Below are 19,457 nucleotides of genomic sequence, written 5' to 3'. Positions count from 1 at the left end.
GGACACTGGCTTCTCACGCACACACACACACACACACACACACACAGTAAAATCCTCAGTTAATTCCATTTGCGTGAGAGAGAGAGAGAGAGAGAGAGAGAGAGAGAGAGAGGGGGGATTGGTGAGTCAAGCAGCTATGCATCTCTGCAGGGGGTCCTGAGGAGGCGTGGAAGAATAAGAGCAAGTGCTGGCTGAGTTCATCTTTCCTGCCACCGGTACAGTAATTGCCCTCCATCCTGTGTGAATCACTAAGGTCGCAGCAGGCTTGTCGCATGCAAATAAGACTGGGAGAATTGGCTTTCTAAAAGTCAAGCGCTGCGAATATCAAAGTTTGGCGAGGTAAGTAGGTACGTGGCAAATTTCCATAATAAAGCAGCAGTCAAAAATCAAATGGAAGGGCATGTGGGTTTTATTTCTTTCTTTTTCTTTGCTCAAACTTTGGTGAAAAGGTATGAAGGGATAATTTAGGAGCTTTTATACTGGAAGAAAGAAACAAAACAAAAACCTTGCTTCAGTCTAGAATAAAGATACCAAGTATAGGACAGTGTCAAAAACATTGTTTCATGGGGCCTTAACATTCATTGATTTATACTACGATCTACACGCTCACAAAGCGTCACAGCGCAACGGGTATTGAGTCTCTTCTACATGTGCTTGTGTTTACCTGGTAGTGCATAAGCGTATTAAGTCTCTTCCAGTCGTTCTCTATCTTGGTGGTGATGTCTTCATCCTGCAGCACCACGCGAGCCATGCGCCCCTGACGCCACTCTGAGGAGACAAACACACACATACAAAAACATATGCCATTACACACTCTGAATGGATGTAACAAATACTCAAGTGTTAAACTAACAGTTCTAGATATAGACAGACAACTGAACAATAAACAATGTATCCCCAGTGTTTTATTTTTTGTGATCAAGTTTTTATTTTATGTTTAAAAATGTATCCCCAGTGTTGTTGCAGGGGCTGGTCGAGGACTCGTGGCTCCTCCATCACGCAGTTGACAGCAGAGCTGACAGAGGCGGCGGAAGAGATATAGAGAACCCGTTGCGGGCCTTTTGCAGCTTGTTTGTAAACATCCTTTTCATTTTAGCTGATAAATAGGTCATGTAGTTGCTCAATACTTATTAGAATCAGAATCTTCTGTCATCTTATTGTCACATCATAGGTTTACAGGTGTAAAGAAGTAAAATTATTTTTTTCATGCACGCTCCATCATTTTGTTTGTCATTATTCTATTAAAACCACATGTTCAGCTGCCATTATAAATCCTTGTTTTCAGAATGTGCTAATGTATACAGTTCGTTTCTTCACCTCGACAGAAGACACAAACGTTGACACCGGTTGACAGGATGTCACTTATAACCTCATCCCGTCGGCTACTGTAAACGCAAATCAATATCTGTGACTTGTCCTGCCCTAGGTTACTGTTTTTAATGTCCCCATGTCATGGGGACTTTAAAGACGTGGTTGCCCTAAACCTTTATTCAGCTTGTGCTGGAGTACTTTTAAGGGAGTGTTTGGGCAGGGCTGGGCAGTCACAATGTGTGTTTTGATAACAACGCTCCCCTGCGACAAGTTGCAAACTCTTGAAAAGCATCTCTATTCAACTTCATTTGCTTTTGGTGTCTGTGGCAGTACTGAGAGCTTTGCTCCTACGATTACAAGACACTCTGCCACAGAATGCCACATTCCAAGGAGGAAATATCAACAGGCGGCGTTCACGCTCGCTGGCGCATTCAGTAGTACTCTCCCAGGCTTGGACTGACATGCCGCTTAATCAAACATTACACAAAAGCAATGTCATAATGTATATGCTTTGCAGGCTGCGCGCTGTATTAATTGGTACTTGTGTCATTGATATGGCGCGTTAGCATACAGTCAGCAGCACGCCAGGACTGGAGAGGAGAGGGGATGAGGCGGGAAAAAAAGAAAAAAAAGAAATCAGATCCTTTCCAGAAGAGGGAGTAGAGTGTGGAGTTGGAGGAGGGCTGGCAGGTGATAGCTGAAGGCTTGTCGCGGGGTAATGAAATGATAATAAGGGTGCTGATGGGGAAATGGACAAGCAGCGTGGCTCTCATGCTGCGAGTGATCATTGATTTTCTCCTCTGTTGACTGAACTTTATTACTTTGTGCCTCTGCCAGGCAACCAAATGGTCCGCCTGGTGCATGCCCCCACCCCGCCCCCCCCACACACACACACACACACACACACACACACACACACACACACACACACACACACACACACACACACACACACACACACACACACACACACACACACACACACACACACACACACACACACACACACACACACACACACACGAAAAATAAATAAATAAACACACCTCAAGAACAAACTTGAAAAACACACACACAAACAAAAGAGAGGCGCACCCAGAAGAATACCGTATTACTCACACACAGATACGCATTCACACTCTCAGTTTCCAAGGCAATGGATGGAAGCGGGGGGCGGACAGAGAGAAGGAAGAGACAATCCTCCTGCCGAGTGCCGCGGTGGCAGAGGAATCATTTGCAGCATACTGGGGAGACTTTTGTATCTCTCTGCCCGTGTGAAGCGAGGGATGATGAGGGGGACGGACGGACGGAGGGAGGGACGGGAGACGTGAGAGGAGGGGGAGACGTGGACGAGCAGAGACGGACGTGGCAGACTGTGTGGGAGAGCGAGCCTGGCGTGAGACCTGCCAGGCCCGTCTGTCAGCTCTAACCTGGGTCAGCCAAACCAGCCAGGCACACAAACACCACCACCCGCCACAGTAAAATCCTGTGTTAATTTAACTCGCGAGAGTAAAGAAATGGGTCCAAAGTAGTGCAAACTACTATCTATCTCCAATTTACGCCCCTTTTTGCCAGGCTGTGAGAACAGCCTGACAGCGGGGATGTGCTGTGCACTGTCCGTCAGTTTGATGGAAGGCCTGGCAGCGGCAACCTGAGGCTGCCCGGCCGCCTGGTGCCGCCGTGCTGCAAGAACACAGCTTTTATCACTCTAATGCACTGATAATCTGTGCACATGGCTAGCTTTCTCTTGCCGATTCATCAATCTGTGGAAGCGATACATTGTACACACCTGCCAATGGCATCTGTGAGAGAAGTGTGTGTGCCTCCCAGTGAAATCCTCTGTTCCTTTATAATTTTTTAACTCTGCAAGTGTTCAAATGCAACCAAATGGACCTGTACGGTTCCATTTAGTTCCATTTGTGAATACAATTTTATTATATTAAAAAATATATATATATTTTAGGTGGCTTTTCTGCCATTTTTGGATAGGACAGTTGAGAATGACAGGAATCAGGGAGAGAGAGACGGGGAGTGACACGCAGCAAAAGGTCATCGGGCTCGGGAATCGAACAGCTCTGCTGATTGTTACCAAACGAGCCATGCTTTTCTACACTCCAATCACAACTCAATTCCACATCAAGGCGGTCCATTTAACACATTAAAACTCATGTGTAACCACTTTAACCATTATTTTTATTGTATTTGGGAAATCGCCTGTATCTCGCCTTCTGTGTTTTACTACGTATTTTTGGCGAGACATGCTATTTTCAACATCCTATACCAAGCGAATGGGGGGGTCACAATGTCATTTTTTCCCCCTGCGGAAGCACAGTGAAACCCCCTGTGATTAGCAACGATCAGGGGATCGATCATACTGGAGATAAATATTCTGTGACTACTTGAAAAGGTAAGAAAATCGAAAAATCGCTGGCAGTGAATGATTAATTTATTTGTTTATTCTGGCAGTGAATGAGTTAAGAGAGGAGTCATTAACGTCAAGTATAACTGTATTCCAATTTGTTGCAATTAATGGTTAAATCTACTTGAAGTATTAGTAGTAGACATATCGGCTTTGATAGGTTTGAATCCTGGGTAGGATATAAATCTTACGAATTGCAGCTCTAAATAAATTGTGTTTTTAATGATTTTATTGCGTGTGCGTGTCTTACCCAGATCCATGTCCACGGCACGGGGTCGCTGGGAGTAGGGCATGTTCTTGTACACAGCGTCCAGAATCTTCTCCTTCACCTGGGTGATGGTGTCACAGTTCAACACCTTGACCGGGATTTCCGGGCTGTTCTCGTTGTCTGGGTTCACACAGTTCAGGATCTGCAACAACGAGAACGACAGATGAGGGATTGATGAGGAAAAAAATCACACCCAGTGTGAAGTGAGCGGTGCTAATTATGAGTTATTAATTTCATCATGCATCTCGGTAGCCAATCACAGCACGTCCTGCGCAGTGACGTGCTTACATTTTTTACATTACTATTAATTTCATCATGCGTCTCGCTAGCCAATCACAGCGCGTCCTGCACAGCTTAGCCTATGGGCGTGTTTTCCACAGCATGGCGTCACAGCGAAAGACAAATTTTCACGACGGAAAGAAAAACTTTCGCCACGGATGGGTCCTAAACCCTCTTATAGGAGCGGTTACACCGCTCAAAAAGCATTATAGAGAGAGAGACAGAGAGAAAGAGGAGAGTGAGAGTGAGAGATGAGTGAGAGAGGCAGGGAAGATGAGGAGAGAAGGATACATAAGAAGTGAAGGAAACAGAGTGGGGAGTGCAAAGAGGCAAGCAGACTGGAGAAGAAAGCGAGGAAGAGGGGTTTGAAGAGAAATGGAAACGGAGAAAGTAAGAGAGAGAGAGTGAAGGGGAGAGCAGGGCAGAGAACAGAGGAAAGGAGATGAGGCAATGAGCAGCGTGGAGGTGTCGGAACGGTGTTGTCATGGCCCGGCCTCGGGATCCGGATCGAGGCATCATTAGTGTCTGCTTGGAGCATGGTGGGGGCTCTAAGAAACCATTTCCGCGCTCGCTGGTATCCCAAAATCTAATTTCACACCTTCGGTGGGACACCAATTTCCAGCTCTGGCGGGGTATTAGCAGGTAATGAGCCAAACTCCCCGTCAGCCCAATCAGACCATTGTCATGTCACAACGGTGGCTGTTTGAGTGCTTCGGCTGTGTGTGAGTGTGTGAGTGGATGTATTTCAGTACCAAACACACACACACAGACAAACACAGACACACACACACGTGTGCGTGTGCGAGTGGGTGTGTATGTGTGTGTATTAGTGTGTGTGGGTGGCAGTTTTAGTGCTGCGTGCATGTTTTGGTGGGTGCACGGGTGGGTGATTTGAAGTGCCCCATCTCCACAGTCATCTGCCTTAATGTTGCAGCAGCATTTGAGTCTGCAGGATCATTAGGTAGCTTCCATCGTACACAGGCAGGAAGGAGCTCGACACATGCGCACACTGCGGCATGGCGGCTTCAAAAGATAAGGTTTATGAAGTAAAACATGGAAAGTGGGAAAAGTTAACTTGAGATGGTGCGCACGTGCAACTGTGCATGTGTGCATGCACATTGCACGTGTATGAGTTTGCTTGTGGGGGTGTGCATGTCTTCTCTGTCTGTCTGTGTGTGTGTGTGTTCCGGCTCATTATTTTACAAAATAGCTGAAAAAAATAGTTGCTAAATCTGCTTGTGTGTGTGTACAGTATGTACTTCTGTATGCATCGGAGTGACTGTGTGTGCATTGGTGTGGCTCTGTGCATGACTATTTTTCTCCTGTGTGCCTCTCAGAGTGTGACCTACCAGGGTTTTGTATTCGATCTGCTGGCGGATGAGCTTGTCTTCACTCAGGGAGTAGCGTGCTTCACCGGTGATGGCGTCGATGGGCCCCTTCTCCATCTGCTGCTTGATGGCGCAGTACAGCATGAAGAGAGGCTCTCCAGCACACTCCTGACGAGATGTCCGTGCACACACACACACACACACACACACACACACACACACACACACACACGCAAACACCCCCAGACACACAGCCAAAAGAGAGAGTTAGAATAAAGTAAACATATAAATTTGGAATGGAAGTCCTCTTTTGCATTCGAACTTAAAGACATACCGTACTGCAAACACACTGATTTCAGACAGCTAATGACCCTGTGCACTGAATGTATACATATATTGGGACACATAAAGATAGTGTAGTCTATTGTTGTGTTTTAATGTAGGGGGAGAGCGTGTGTTGCGAGCATGGCATTTGGTTGGCAGTCAGTCTGTCTGTCAGTAAGTGACTACAAGGGATGCAATGGGCATATTATTGAGACAAATTCCTCTCGAACCCACCCACACACACAACACTCATGTACCTACACTAATACACAATCAAACAACAACAACCACGCAAACGTGGATACACACAGACACGCACATGAACACATGAACCTGATGATGCGCTCACCTTGAGGAACTTGTGCAGAAGGAAGGCGAACCAGTTAGTCAGCATCTTCTCTGCGACCGACTCCGTTCTGAAGTGACAAAAAACTAACAATATTAGCAGAAACCAAAATGGGATTTCATTTGATATACAACAACGTTGATGTATTATTAGAAATAGAGATGTCCATTATTGGGAGTCTGGGTGGCATAGAAGTAAAACATACACTAAACACACTCGGGCTTGGCCTGGATGCACTAGCGCACAAAATTAGCAGTGTTCACGGTTAGCCACTTAAACCTGATTCCCAATAGCTCTATACTAATCCCCCTTCTGTTTTCGTTCTACACTTCTATATATCTTGACCGAAAATAGCAGATCTACAAGCTCACAAAGTGTTGTGTTTTTTGATTGATTGAATATTTTATTAGGCAAAAATGTAAAATAGAACAGTTCTGTTCAAAAGATTCCTTGCGGTCTTGTTTCCATTGAGGTCCTTGGTATTCAATTCATAGTGTGCTTGTAGATCTTATATTTTCGCCGAATGTTAGCCCCAGAATAGGGATGCTAGAGTTCAAGTGGTTGTAGTAGTAAGCCAACAGGGGACTGTGTCCTTGTTGCTTCTTTAGTGACTCGGAACACCTGGACAGCGGGGAGGGGTGTGGGGAGGGGTGTGTGTCTATCTTGGGGACAGAGTGAACACAACACAACGAGTGAATGAGTGTGAGAGTCTGTCTGTGTCCATGTAATCCTGGGCACTACACTCCCTCATTGGCACTGGGTGTAAAAAATGGGGTTACAAAATCGTGGGATAAAAATGTAGTAAAAAAAAAAAAAGAGAGAGAGAGTCTGTCTGTGTGTGTGTGTACGTGCATGGTTTGTGCATAATGTGTAATATACAGTACTTTATGTGTTTGAGTGTATGAATGTGAGTGTCTCTGAGCACACATGAAAGCTTGATCTTGTACTGTATAAGTTCACGTGTGCATGTTTGTACTGTATGTGTGTGCGTGCGTGTGCGTGTGCGTGTGCGTGTGTGTGCGTGGGCGGGTGTGTGTGTGTGTGTGTGTGTGTGTGTGTGTGTGTGTGTGTGTGTGTGTGTGTGTGTGTGTGCCTGTGTGTGTACATGTATGCATATCTTCTGGGAGTTTTTGAAGACAGCGGGGTCTTGGCAGCTGTGACAAGCCTCAGCTGTTAAGAGAGAGCGCTGCTGTCACGGCCAGGTAACTCACAGACCAAAACCATCCCTTCTTCCATTTCCCGTTTACTCCGCCTCGCTCGCCCCTTCCCTCCCCCTCTCCTCCCCTCACTCCCTCAATCACACAGATGCAGCCTGCTACTGGGTTTGATTGGGCATGAAAATACACAAGTGAGTGGTGACCCCTGGACCATTTCCACCACAGAGCAAGACAGCGAGAGAGTGCTAGAGGAATGTTTTTCTTCCAAAAAAAATGTTCTTGACTTCATCCATCACTCAATGCCAGACAACCCGAAACCCCCCACCTGAAACACGAGGAAGGCTCTAGCATGGACTGATAGAAGTTAGAGTTATTAGAGACAATAAAAGGCAAGGAGAAGAAAGAGAGAAGCCGAGATGAAGTGAAGCCCAAACAGACTGCTGGGAATGGTTAATAAGATAGATGAAAGGGTTACTACTGAGGAGGAGCGCACGTGGATCCACACACTCCGGTGAATACCAAGCATCCCTCCTGTAAAAAAAAAAAAACTGCTCGGATACCATGCTAGCTTGCATGCTGAGACAACCGGAAAGACACTGGCTGCCCCTTTGCAAACCAAGTGACTCTCAACCGGCGCGCTCCATGAAATAAACAGCAGCATACAGCTGTGTCGGCATGGCTTTGTGTTTTCCTACGAGCTAGAGTGAGCCAAGAGACATTAGCACCGTCATTACCACCACTAGCTTCCATCTGGATGCTACAAAAAATCTAGCACACAAGTTCACCCATGATGCAAGGACAATGCTGCTCACATAACAGCAGCACGAACGGGCTTGAACGTGACGCGAACGTGCCACAAAAATCCCCACCAGAAACCCTGTAGCATATGTTGAAACCCTGTAGAGAACACAAAGGTTAAGACCTTTGTGCCAAGACCCTCCCAATGTAGCTGGAAATGACTGTGATTACAAGGATGATAATGATGATAATATCATATATATGATAATGATGCCTTTACAGCCAACCACACCGAACCGTAAGTGGGGGGTCGTAACGGCCAGGTATCAAAGACAAGCTCGAAGGCTTCAGTCTGCTCGGAGCTGGGCAGGGGATGATTATATTCATGCTTTGAATGGACCTAAAAGGAAATTACAACTATTATGGAGATAAGTGTGCTAACTTTGTGTTCGAAGGCTGTGAGCAACATTCAGGGAGAGGAAGCACAGCATCCCAAACGCATCCTCAGGGCCACTGGAGGTTGCATTAGACCAGTAGACATTTTAACCCCCCTGTACTTTCCATCTCCTCACCTTGGGGTAATAAGTGGTAAATAAAGCTTTTCCATGTCCTCTTTTCTCTCCGCACGCACACACACACACACACACACACACACACCCACACACCCACCCCCCCCCCCCCGTCTGGGAGAAATGCGGGGCCCTGTGCGAAGTCGCGTGCGCGGTTTTGGGCGGATATTTCCGAGTTTTTGGTGGTTATTTGCGGTTATTTCTTTTTATAACTCTTAATAAATGTGATTCTGTTCACTCAGACCGTTTTTTTGCGGGGCTCCCCCAAGTGCGGGGCCCTGTGCGGCCGCACCGTTCGCACTACCCTTCCTGCGGCCCTGCACACACACACACACACACACACACACACACAACTTGCTTTCAGCAGTGCCGCAGAGGTTATGCCGCGGTTTGTTTTGGTCTGAACAGAGAGGCTGTCACCCTGGCACGGAGGCTGTTTCTCCATGAATGAGACCGCCGGTCAGTCTTATTGGCAGCTCATTGTCAGGGTGGAGAGAGGAACCCTGTTGGAAGTGTGATGTGCCAGCAGGGGTGTGGGGGGCGTGGTGGGGGCTTGGGGGCGGGGCGGTCTGAGGTGAAGATTAGTTCACCCTTTCTCAACTGAGGGATGAAAGAGAGAGGGAACGTGAGAGATAGGGGGAGAGAGAGCGAGAGAATGAGAGAGAGACATAAGGAGAGAGAACTAGACATAGAGAGAGAAAGAGAGACAGACAGACACGGCATCTCTGACAGTAGGCTACAGCTGAAGGGTATGCGCGGGCGTGCATGTGTGCGAGACTGTGCCTGTGGTACACGTTCCCTCTTCTTGACTCTTCTGTACACACAAACACACACACACACACAGAACCTGCTACATCAAGTCTTCATCCTAGAAAATAATGAGCAGACACTATGTCTACTACCCCCGGCTATGTTTTCAAGCTGCATATTTCTCACAAATATATTTTTGTTTAAAAATAAATTGGAAAATACCCCAAATCCCTCTGTAATTGCCCTGTTAAATGAAGCTTTATTTAGATATGACAAGGCAGATCCAAAGCTGGTATCTAACAGGGCATGATGCCACTTATGTGGTCGAGACGCTATCCAGTCAGCGACCTGTGCACCCCTCACCTGCCGGACCCCCCCCCCCCCCAGCTTGTGAGACACTTGAGCGTGTTAATGGAAGCTATTAAGCATTTTAATAATAGCTCAGCAACTCCTGGAGAAGGAAGTCAAATAAAGGCGTTTTAATGCTCGGGGTCTGTGTTCGTTGAGTCCCCCTTAATATCTCTCCTGATGAACGTCGTTGGGAGAGTTCTCTCTCTACATGTCTTCTCACACACACACACACACGCACACGCACACGCACACGCGCACACACACACACACACACACGCACGCACGCACACCTCCGCGGTCCATCCTTCCCTCTCTCTATTAATTGAGCCATGTTAATGACCATCAGGATTTCATTATCGCAAAGAGCTCTCAGAGGAAGGGGGTGGGGGGCCTTGCTTCCCACCTTCGTCTGCCTGTCGTCCTAATGGTAAATAGGTAGACGACGACGCGGCGGTGGGGACGTAGATTAGCAGCAGAATGTCTTTCCATAGGACCTAAAACACCCCCCCCCCCTCTCCCCCTAGTTAATGACGCTGCTCTCTATTGCTCTGCATGGGCGGGAATGTCATTAGAGAAGAGAAAAAAATAAACGCTGAGGAGGAAAGAATAATACTGAGGGGCTCTGAGGAGCCTCAAGGTGATGGAGCCGATGTTGTGCGATTCCATTAAAAGAACATTAGACATAAAAAGGGAAAGCGGCAGACAGCAAAGGGAGGGAGAGAAACACTGAAGACGGACGTGTAGAATAGTTTAATGCAGCAAAGAGGAGCCTTTTTATGGCTGAATGTAATGAGCCGGACAGACAGACAGACAGACAGACAGACAGACAGACAGACAGACAGACAGAGGTGAATACTATGTAAAGGACATAATGAGAAAGGGAGGATTTGGAACGAGGAGAGTAAGTGAGAGCGATTAGATAGTTCATTAACCATTTAAGTCGTTTAAAAAAAATTGAGGAAATAGCGTTGTTAGATTGTAGATCTGCTACTTTCGCTTTTGAAATCTTTTGAAAGTTCGGGAAATCTTTTGGGAACATTTTTGCAAAATTTCGCCCAAAATAGGAACACCAGGTTGAAACTGAAAGTGGCTAAAGACTCAAAATAGAATCCAAACCCCCAGATGGGTTTGGATTCTATTTTGCGCATATAAATTCCACTGAAGTGCAGATGGGAATGGAGAACATCAAAACGTGCATAGATATTTTTCTTTAAAAAAATAAGGAAAAAAAAGCTTTCAGAGGAATGCCAGCATCTGTGAGCTATGACGACAAAGGGAAGAGAAACAATTAAATACCAACAGAGACTCTAGTGCTTCTCCAGAGTGAACCCATTCACCCTTGTGATGCATGAAACCTGGCTGGCTGAATATATCATAGCATCTAAGCTACATAAAGAAGAACACATCACATACTAGTATCTGCTTGTCCTTGCACCGGTGTAATAGACATGTGCTGAACAACTATAAACACACACACACACACACACACACACACACACACACACACACATACAGTCCGTCATTATAGTTCTGGGCGATGACAGGAGTCCATGTCTGCTGTCTGTGCTGTGCTCTTACTATTATAACGACTATTTCCTAGAATAATTGATTTCTTACCCTGCCCAGGGGCTGTTCATATTACATGCTTTCATTCAATGACATTTCTGGATGCAACGTTCTCACTAAGGAAATGCGAACAAATGCTAAATAATAAATAAATATTGGTTTCAATGAATGCACATTTATGGACTAAGACAGCAAATGAGCTGTCCATTAGAGCCCTCATGTATAGTCATGCCACGGTAACAGCAGCAGGAACCATGGAGAGAGGAGGTTCTATAACAGCACTATTAATGTAGTTAAAGCTACGATCATAACGGTGTCTATAGTATAAAGGGTCCAAAAATATGCATTGATAAGCTATATTGTCAGAAAATCTAACCCAGAAGACAGAATACTTGTATAAACAATCATGGATGTTATGAAAAGGATCATGTTAATTTGTTAGCTTCTCAATTTACAAATGCTGCTGTTTGGCAGCAGACACTAAAGTCTCAGATATCAGAGCTTGGCACTTGAATGTACCTTAATGAGCATACTATAATCAGTCTGCGCAGTCAACTGCATTACCACCAGGCAACAATAATGTAACATGAAAAGAAAAAGAATATCCTCTTTCTGCTGCTGGGACTTGGTAAATATAATGAGTAGCTTTGGTCTAAGCTGCCCTGGTATCTGATGGAGAAAACATTTTAACTACTTAAAAGCTATCCATATAGAGAAAATTGCTTGCCAACGACGTCGTACTGGAAATTAAAAGGAGTAGTTCACCCAAAAAGTGACTTATTTTCTATCAATTACACACCCCACGAAGCCTTGAATTCATGACGATTTATTTGTTTTTGACGCATTCCTAAGCCAATAATTTGATGACCGGTGGAGCCTGTGATAGGAGACTCAATTTACCTGCATTTGAGTGTCCAGTCATGCAATTATTGACTTAGGAATGCAACAAAAACAAAAACAATCTTCATGAATTCAAGGCTTCATGGGGTGTGTAATTGATAGAAAATAAAAATATTTTTTGGGTGAACTATTCCTTTGAGCTACTAGTTCAACTACTAGTAACTCACACAACTAATTTAAAGCAACTCACCCATGTCAACAACTTATATAAACTTTCAAAAGATTTCAAAAGCAAAAGTAGCAGATCTACAATCTAACAACGCTACTTTCTCTATTTTTGAAAACGACTTAAATGGTTAATGAACTATCTAAGGTAGACATTATTCATAGAGCACACATACTGTACTGTGTGCACGCAGCAGCATTGCTAATGCGCTCCCCCCTGGAACCTAAAAACACATTTACAAGCACAACAGCGAGTGTCCATATCTGAATGTTTTCCTCTTCTCTCTCACACACACACACACACACACACACACACACACACACACACACACACACACACACACACACACACACACACACACACACACACACACACACACACACACACACACACACACACACACACACACACACACACACACACACACACACACACACACACACACACAGAGAGCTGGTAAGGATAATGTGAAAAATGCGCTAGAGAGGCTTCTATTTACATGCTACTGGACTATTACAATTTCAGCAGAGGACAAAGACCCAGAAAATTGCCCTGCACAGTAAAATCCTGAGTATTAATTTGTCTCTGAGAGTGTACAAATGGAATAAAACGTATATATGGGTCCATTTGGTTACATTATAATTATAATTTGGATAAATTAACACTGTCCCTCCTTCCTCCCTAATAAGTCTTCCCCTCCTTTGATCTACTAGCACTATTATTATTATCATGATTATGATAATGATGGTGATTAATATTATCAGTGGTAGCACTCATATTGCGGTGGTTATTGTGATCATCTCTTGTGCATCGATTTCTATCCTTCCTTTTTCTTTCGTATTTTCCCTCCGTTGTGTCCTTTTCGTCACCCCTTTCCCACTTATAACCCCCCCGCTATTGTGCACTCTGGTGTGTGTGGCATGCCACTCCATCTTTGCAGTGGAGCTCACTGGAGGTGGCCTCAGTGATTAAGGGCCCCTTCGCCATTGTGTTCCCACGTCACCACCATGTGAGGGTAGGGTGGGGTACCCCACCCTCGGGTACCCCACCCTCGCACTTCATGTGCACTGGGTGACACTCCCACAAAAACACAAGCAAAGAGAATAATCACATAGTATACAGAAAACACACACACACACACACACACACACACACACACACACACACACACACACACACACACACACACACACACACACACACACACACACACACACACACACACACACACACAGGAATACTGACATAAATAAAAGCACACATACACACAATGGAACCCACATAGCCTACTTATTTCTATCACTCACTCCAAATAATATGTATACTGTATAAGAACAGGGCCAAGGCACACATTAGCTCTGCATTCATATTTCAGGACACAGAGGACACTTGCAGATACAACACTAAAAACACTGGGACAGATGGAACTATTTTTGTATACATGTAAGCTGTTTGCGTGGTAACGTGGTTTTCCTTAAAGGTCTTTTTTGCCGGCTCGTTGGCATGTTCTACTCCAGAGGGAGGCATTCTTTCTTTACGCAGAGAGAGTGGCGGCAGAAGTTCATTAAGACAGAATGTCGACAGTATATCTCGGGATGCACTCTCAACCCGCTGTAATATGAATGAGAGCAGGAAGTGGGCCGAATGACCCAGAGAACCCTTCCTGTACTGCATGCTCGCTCTCTGCTCAGGCCTTGTAAACCTGGTCCAGGGACTGGAAGCTCACAAATAATTAATGGACATCGCAGCTTCTCAGAGCGGCTGTGAGACACTATACACTGGATTCTACTATAGCCAACATGGTTTGGTTTACTGACAGGTCATCAGAATTTTGTCGACTGCGTAAGACACACACACACACACACACACACACGCACCATGACACAAGACACACTGCTAATTAAGACCGTACCAGAGTGTCTTGTGTGTGAGTGTGAGTGTGAGTGTGAGTGTGAGTGTGTGTGTGTGTGTGTGTGTGTGTGTGGCTCGTAGACAAACAAAATGCAAGCATTTCACAATCCTATTATTAGTGATAATGGAGTGAGCAGAGGTGAACTGAAAGACAACAACAGGGAAAATGGCAACAAAGCGCAGTCCAACACCCTCACCCCTGTGCCCCGCACAAACACATTTACAAGAGAAAGAGAGAGCGAGAGAGAGAGAGATAGATAGAGAGAGAGAGAGGTTTGGTGTATGAGTCAGCTGGTTGGTGCTGTCAGCTTTCCTCTAAACAGGCATCGTGAGGACAACAGCAGGCAAAGGACCATGTCAAATCGATAATCCCTTGCATTCTTCGGCACCAAACGTGGAGCGTAATCTAAAAACTATGGGATACTTAGGCCCCGCAGGCCGCGGTGCTAACTGCAGGACCTGAGGATTACACACCACTGTGTTCCCAATGGTGAAGGATATTGAAAACTTGGGCTGACGTGGGGTTCCCGCTGGTACGTGAAATGACAGCTTAATCCAGGTCCATTTGTCGCCGCACGAGCCCTTTCTCCTGCATCTCCCTCTCTTCTCTGCTCGCCCCACCTATTGTGTCTTGCATTTATTTACTTCGGCTATTAATGACGGTCTTTATAAAAGAGAGAAAGCGAGGAAAATTAGCATGAGAATAAAGCCTCTGCCTGAAAGGACAGCGGCTGCCTCTGTATCCTGCTCTCTTTCTTTTCCTCATACATACGTACAGCATATAAACAGGCAAACACACCAATCACACACACACACAACTGTACTTGTGAGGACTTCTTCGAGTGATTTCCATTGACTGAGATCATTATTCTAAAGCCACCCTTAAAGGTAGGGTAAGTGATTTTCTTTGGTTAAAATAAGTGTTAAATAGCTCTATATTCTGATAGTACTCATTGCTATAGAGTGTTTGTTCAGTAAAAGGAGTCTCTCCAGATCTTTATAAAACAGAAAATGCATTTCATGCGTTTAATTTCCAATTTTATCCAATCAGGATAGAGAACTCAATCAGGATACAGATTAAACAAGTGAAATTGGAAGTAATGACACTAAGAAATGAGCAGACAAAATTGGAACTGGAACACTATAAAAATGAAGCTTACAAATTGGTACTTTCTCCTGATTGGCTGAGAGTTTGACACCTACCGGAAAATGTATTTTCTGTTTATTAAAGAGCTGGAGAGACGGGGAGACTTCTGTTACTGAACAAACACTCTATAGCAATGATTACTATCAGAATATAGTGCTTTAACCTTTTAACAAAATACTTTTTGTTTTAACTAAAAAATATCACTTACCTTTAACCATCACAACTACATGCCTAACATTTTAACGAATCTTAATCTACCTCAAATTCTACCCAAAACACTAAGTGCTAACAGCCTCTTGCAAAGTGATGAGCAGCAAAATGTCCTCACGTAAAACTCCTCATCTTGATGTCCTTGTGAGGACATTAAGGTTCTCACAATGATAGCAGTGCAAATACACATGTACAGTAAACAGCAAAGGCAAGTGTACGTGCATGTACACACACACGCACAACAAATGCAAGTGTACACGCAAACACACAAACACCAAAGGCAAGTGAGTTTCGGTGTCCTCAGGAAGCCGGTTCACAGGAGCATTTTGCTCTGCACATTTTGATTTGTCAATGGTTTGACATGGCTTAACCTGTTCCTGCGCTTACAGGGCCACTAATGGAGCGAAGGACACTTGGATAGGAACTTTGTCTGGTACTTAAACATTTAGCACGTCGCCTGAAGTCCCTCGGAAAAGAATGAACATCGGGGGCAACGAGAGACAGAGAGAGAAGAGAATAGTTAAGTTGAACCATATGCTGAATGTTTCATAAGGAGGATAAGCAAGAGTGACAGTGGTGGGGTATACAGAGAGTTGGAGAGAGAGGGAGATAGCGAGAGAGAGCTATAGCAGAGGGGACACAGGACAAAGAAGGAAAAAAAACACTTTCCCTATTCTCTGCAGGGAATTTAAAGCATGTTTCTCGTCCGGGGACGACTGACGACTGGATGCAACTTAGCTCAACATACAGGAGCAGCAGCACTCATTACCGGCTTTACTGCGCCAATTGTATAGATGGGCACAAAAAAAAAAGAAAAAAGAAAATGAACTGTATGCATCCACCCGCCAGTGGAAAGATGCATGTAGAGTGCCAACCCAAGCCCTATCCATCTGTCTGTATCAATCAACATCCTCCTACCACCTCCACGGAGAAGGACCACACAGGAAAGGGACTGCTATTAATACTTTCTCATGGCAACTTCGAGATGGGTGGAGATGTGAGGGTCAAAATGTGCATGCATGAAGATGTTCATATACAGTATTTATGTGGTATACATCAACACAAATTTCTTTCAAATCTCTCGAGTACACACTATATGTTTGTGTGAGCGTGTGGTTGGGGATGTCTGTTGGTGTAACTTACAATACAGTGGCTGTATGTTTGTACCTTTGTAACTGGGTATAGGCAATATATTCTTTCTCAGTTCTTTCACTTGGTAAATCATTTAGTTTTTTTTTTCGATTAATGCTTTTCAGTTTTGGACAAATACATACTTAAAAGAATGTTAAACAGGCGTAAATGGTATATCAATTCTTAATGAAGGAGGATCTAATTTCGGTATCTCTCGTTCTCTCTATATATACTGTATATACATACTGTATATTACGGAGCCCCTACATTTTAGAGGTAGCTTCATTTTGAAAAGTGTTGTTTTTTTGTTTTTTTTTCATGGTTGGGTTTTTATTAAGGGTGCAGAAAAAAGTTGGTGAATAATTTTTTCAAGTGGGTGAAAAAACAAATGTGGTAGTAGAAATTACAAAAACATTAAGTGTGGCTGTCTTTGCATTCATTGATTAGAGAGAGCACTAATGAGCTCATAACGAGTTTGACACTTTTATGGCCCAATCAACTCAGCTCACAATCCCTTAGAAGTTCAGAGGGATCAATTAACGGTTTTAATGTAACAGAAAACCACCTCCTAAGGCACAGTTTTTCAAGCTAAATTTGATTTAATCATGAGCTGTGTCTGAAATTAACATTAGCTTTACATTTGTTTGTTTTTTAATAAAATTTCTATGCAATTGTCTTCATTAGACAATGCGAGGAGGGTATAGACATAGGGGATGACACAGCCTATGAAGAATCCGTACTAAACTGATTGTTTAGGTCATTTCACTCCAAGTAAACTGGACACACTGATAGCCATTTGGATGTGGTAGTAGTTGGTTCCTTGAATCCGGGAGACAAGTTGCCTCCTCGGTGACTGTACATAAACTAAATTGAACTGAGCCCTGCCACTTCAAAGCCATGCTTCCCAGCAGCGTTCGCCTCGAAGCCACACCGTTCTCACCTGCGCAGCAGCAGCTTGGGGTGGTTCTTGCTCTCCAGGTTGCGGTCGATGAGGTCAGAAAGCAGGTGCTTGAGGACGTCTGTGGCGTACTCCAGCCGGCCCTGCAGCGCCGTCATGATGAGCGAGGCCACGTTGCCGCGGTCCCTCATGGAGAAGGAGCGCTGCATCTCCAGTGTGCGGATGAAGGTGAGCAGGAACACCTTGTTGTTGATGAGCTGGCCGAACTGCTTCAGGGCCTTCTCCACGTTCAGCTGGCCGTTGCCAGACACCTGGACATACCAGGACAAAACAGGAGAAAATTATGTAGGGGCAGCACAATATTACACATAATTACACACTATATAATCGTACAGTCTTAGGGTTAATTCAGACTGCTACAATTTGTCTGGTATGTTCTGATGCTTAACTTATGCTCCATCATACGACGGTGTGTCAAAAGTAGATCGTGACCTTGTAGATCGTCTATTTCAGGTGTTCGACACCAGTGTCTGGGTAGCTCAGTTGGTAGAGCACTCGCCTTTGAAGGTTCAATCCCGGGCACCGCCAACTCAGCGTATGAGTAGCACGGCCAGGGTAACTACGTCGTGCAATAAGCACTGGGAGCTGATGGTAGGTGTTGGCTGTCAGCAATCCATCTCCAAGGGGTCTAGCGCATTGAAACGGGGATAGACTCCTGCGTTCTTGGCTGAAATAGACAATAAGCCTTGCCAACCTACTTACTCATTTATATGATGAAGTATAAATCAGGCTTAAAACGGTTTTGTCTTGTTGCGAATCTTTGGTCTAAACTAGGTTTACTTTGTCGTTTTTGTTTTTCAGGCTTTTCTTGTCTTTATTGATAGTCCACAGAGTAGATGGAAGAGGAATCAGGGAGAGAGAGTCGGGGAGTTACATGCAGCAAGGGAATCGAACCTGGCACTCGCTGTCAGGCATCAGAGCCTATGTGGTACACACCTTACTCGGCTATCGGGGCCCCTTTAACTCACTTTTACAGTGTATAATAGTTTATCAGACTATTCAAATTTCATTAAGAAGACACTGGTGCAACGTCAAATCAGTCTGTGTACCACTGCGCTCTGACCGTCCGGTGCGTGATCCTAGTTGTCTATAAACTCAGTTTGCTTCATTTATGTATTCATGCCACAAAATGTTTTCGGCCATCTGGTCTTCATTAGTGTGTCAGATGTTTTACCGTACAATGTAAGTCAATGAGGAGCATATTTTGAATTATCAATTTCTAATCAATGGAGCAATTATATTTTATTTCTTGCCCACCTTTGGAGTTACATCATGGCAAGGTAACTACACAACCCAAACCTCTACCAAAGTGGTCTTGCCCTTTAATACTGGGGGGAAATTGTGTTCTTGTTTGTCAATATCATGCAGCCCTTGTGCAACGGATAATAAATCAATGGGTAATGATAATTATCAGGAGATGAATAATATATTCTGCTGTTGAATTGGTTTCTTGACCAAGGATATTTTCTCTTCCATGCAGTGCAAAAGCAAACAAGCACACTCCAAGTACTAAGAAGAATTGAGAGGATATACACTACAGTATTGATCAATGACTGGCTCAGGTCTGTTTAACTTGCTTAAAACACAAACTGCTTTGATTCTGTCTGCTTTCTCTGTCAGTAGGCATT

At 44.5% G+C, this 19,457-nt stretch overlaps 1 protein-coding gene across 2 annotated transcripts in view; it reads right to left on the bottom strand.

The window, feature by feature from the left end:
• plxna2 (plexin A2) overlaps positions 1–19,457 on the bottom strand; it is a 231,624-nt gene that overhangs the window by 16,945 nt on the left and 195,222 nt on the right. For both annotated transcript variants that reach the window (XM_080445644.1, XM_080445645.1), the window contains 5 exons: positions 17,812–18,080; positions 6,279–6,345; positions 5,627–5,773; positions 3,981–4,140; positions 665–768 (listed from right to left, as the gene is read on the bottom strand). In XM_080445644.1, coding sequence (XP_080301770.1) covers positions 665–768; positions 3,981–4,140; positions 5,627–5,773; positions 6,279–6,345; positions 17,812–18,080 — 747 coding nt within the window. The remainder of the gene's footprint in view (positions 1–664; positions 769–3,980; positions 4,141–5,626; positions 5,774–6,278; positions 6,346–17,811; positions 18,081–19,457) is intronic.

This window comes from Gymnoscopelus braueri, assembly GCF_963280865.1.
Source record: "Gymnoscopelus braueri genome assembly, chromosome: 12".
NCBI classification, from domain to species: domain Eukaryota; kingdom Metazoa; phylum Chordata; class Actinopteri; order Myctophiformes; family Myctophidae; genus Gymnoscopelus; species Gymnoscopelus braueri.
This window is presented reverse-complemented; position numbering and strand designations above follow the sequence as displayed.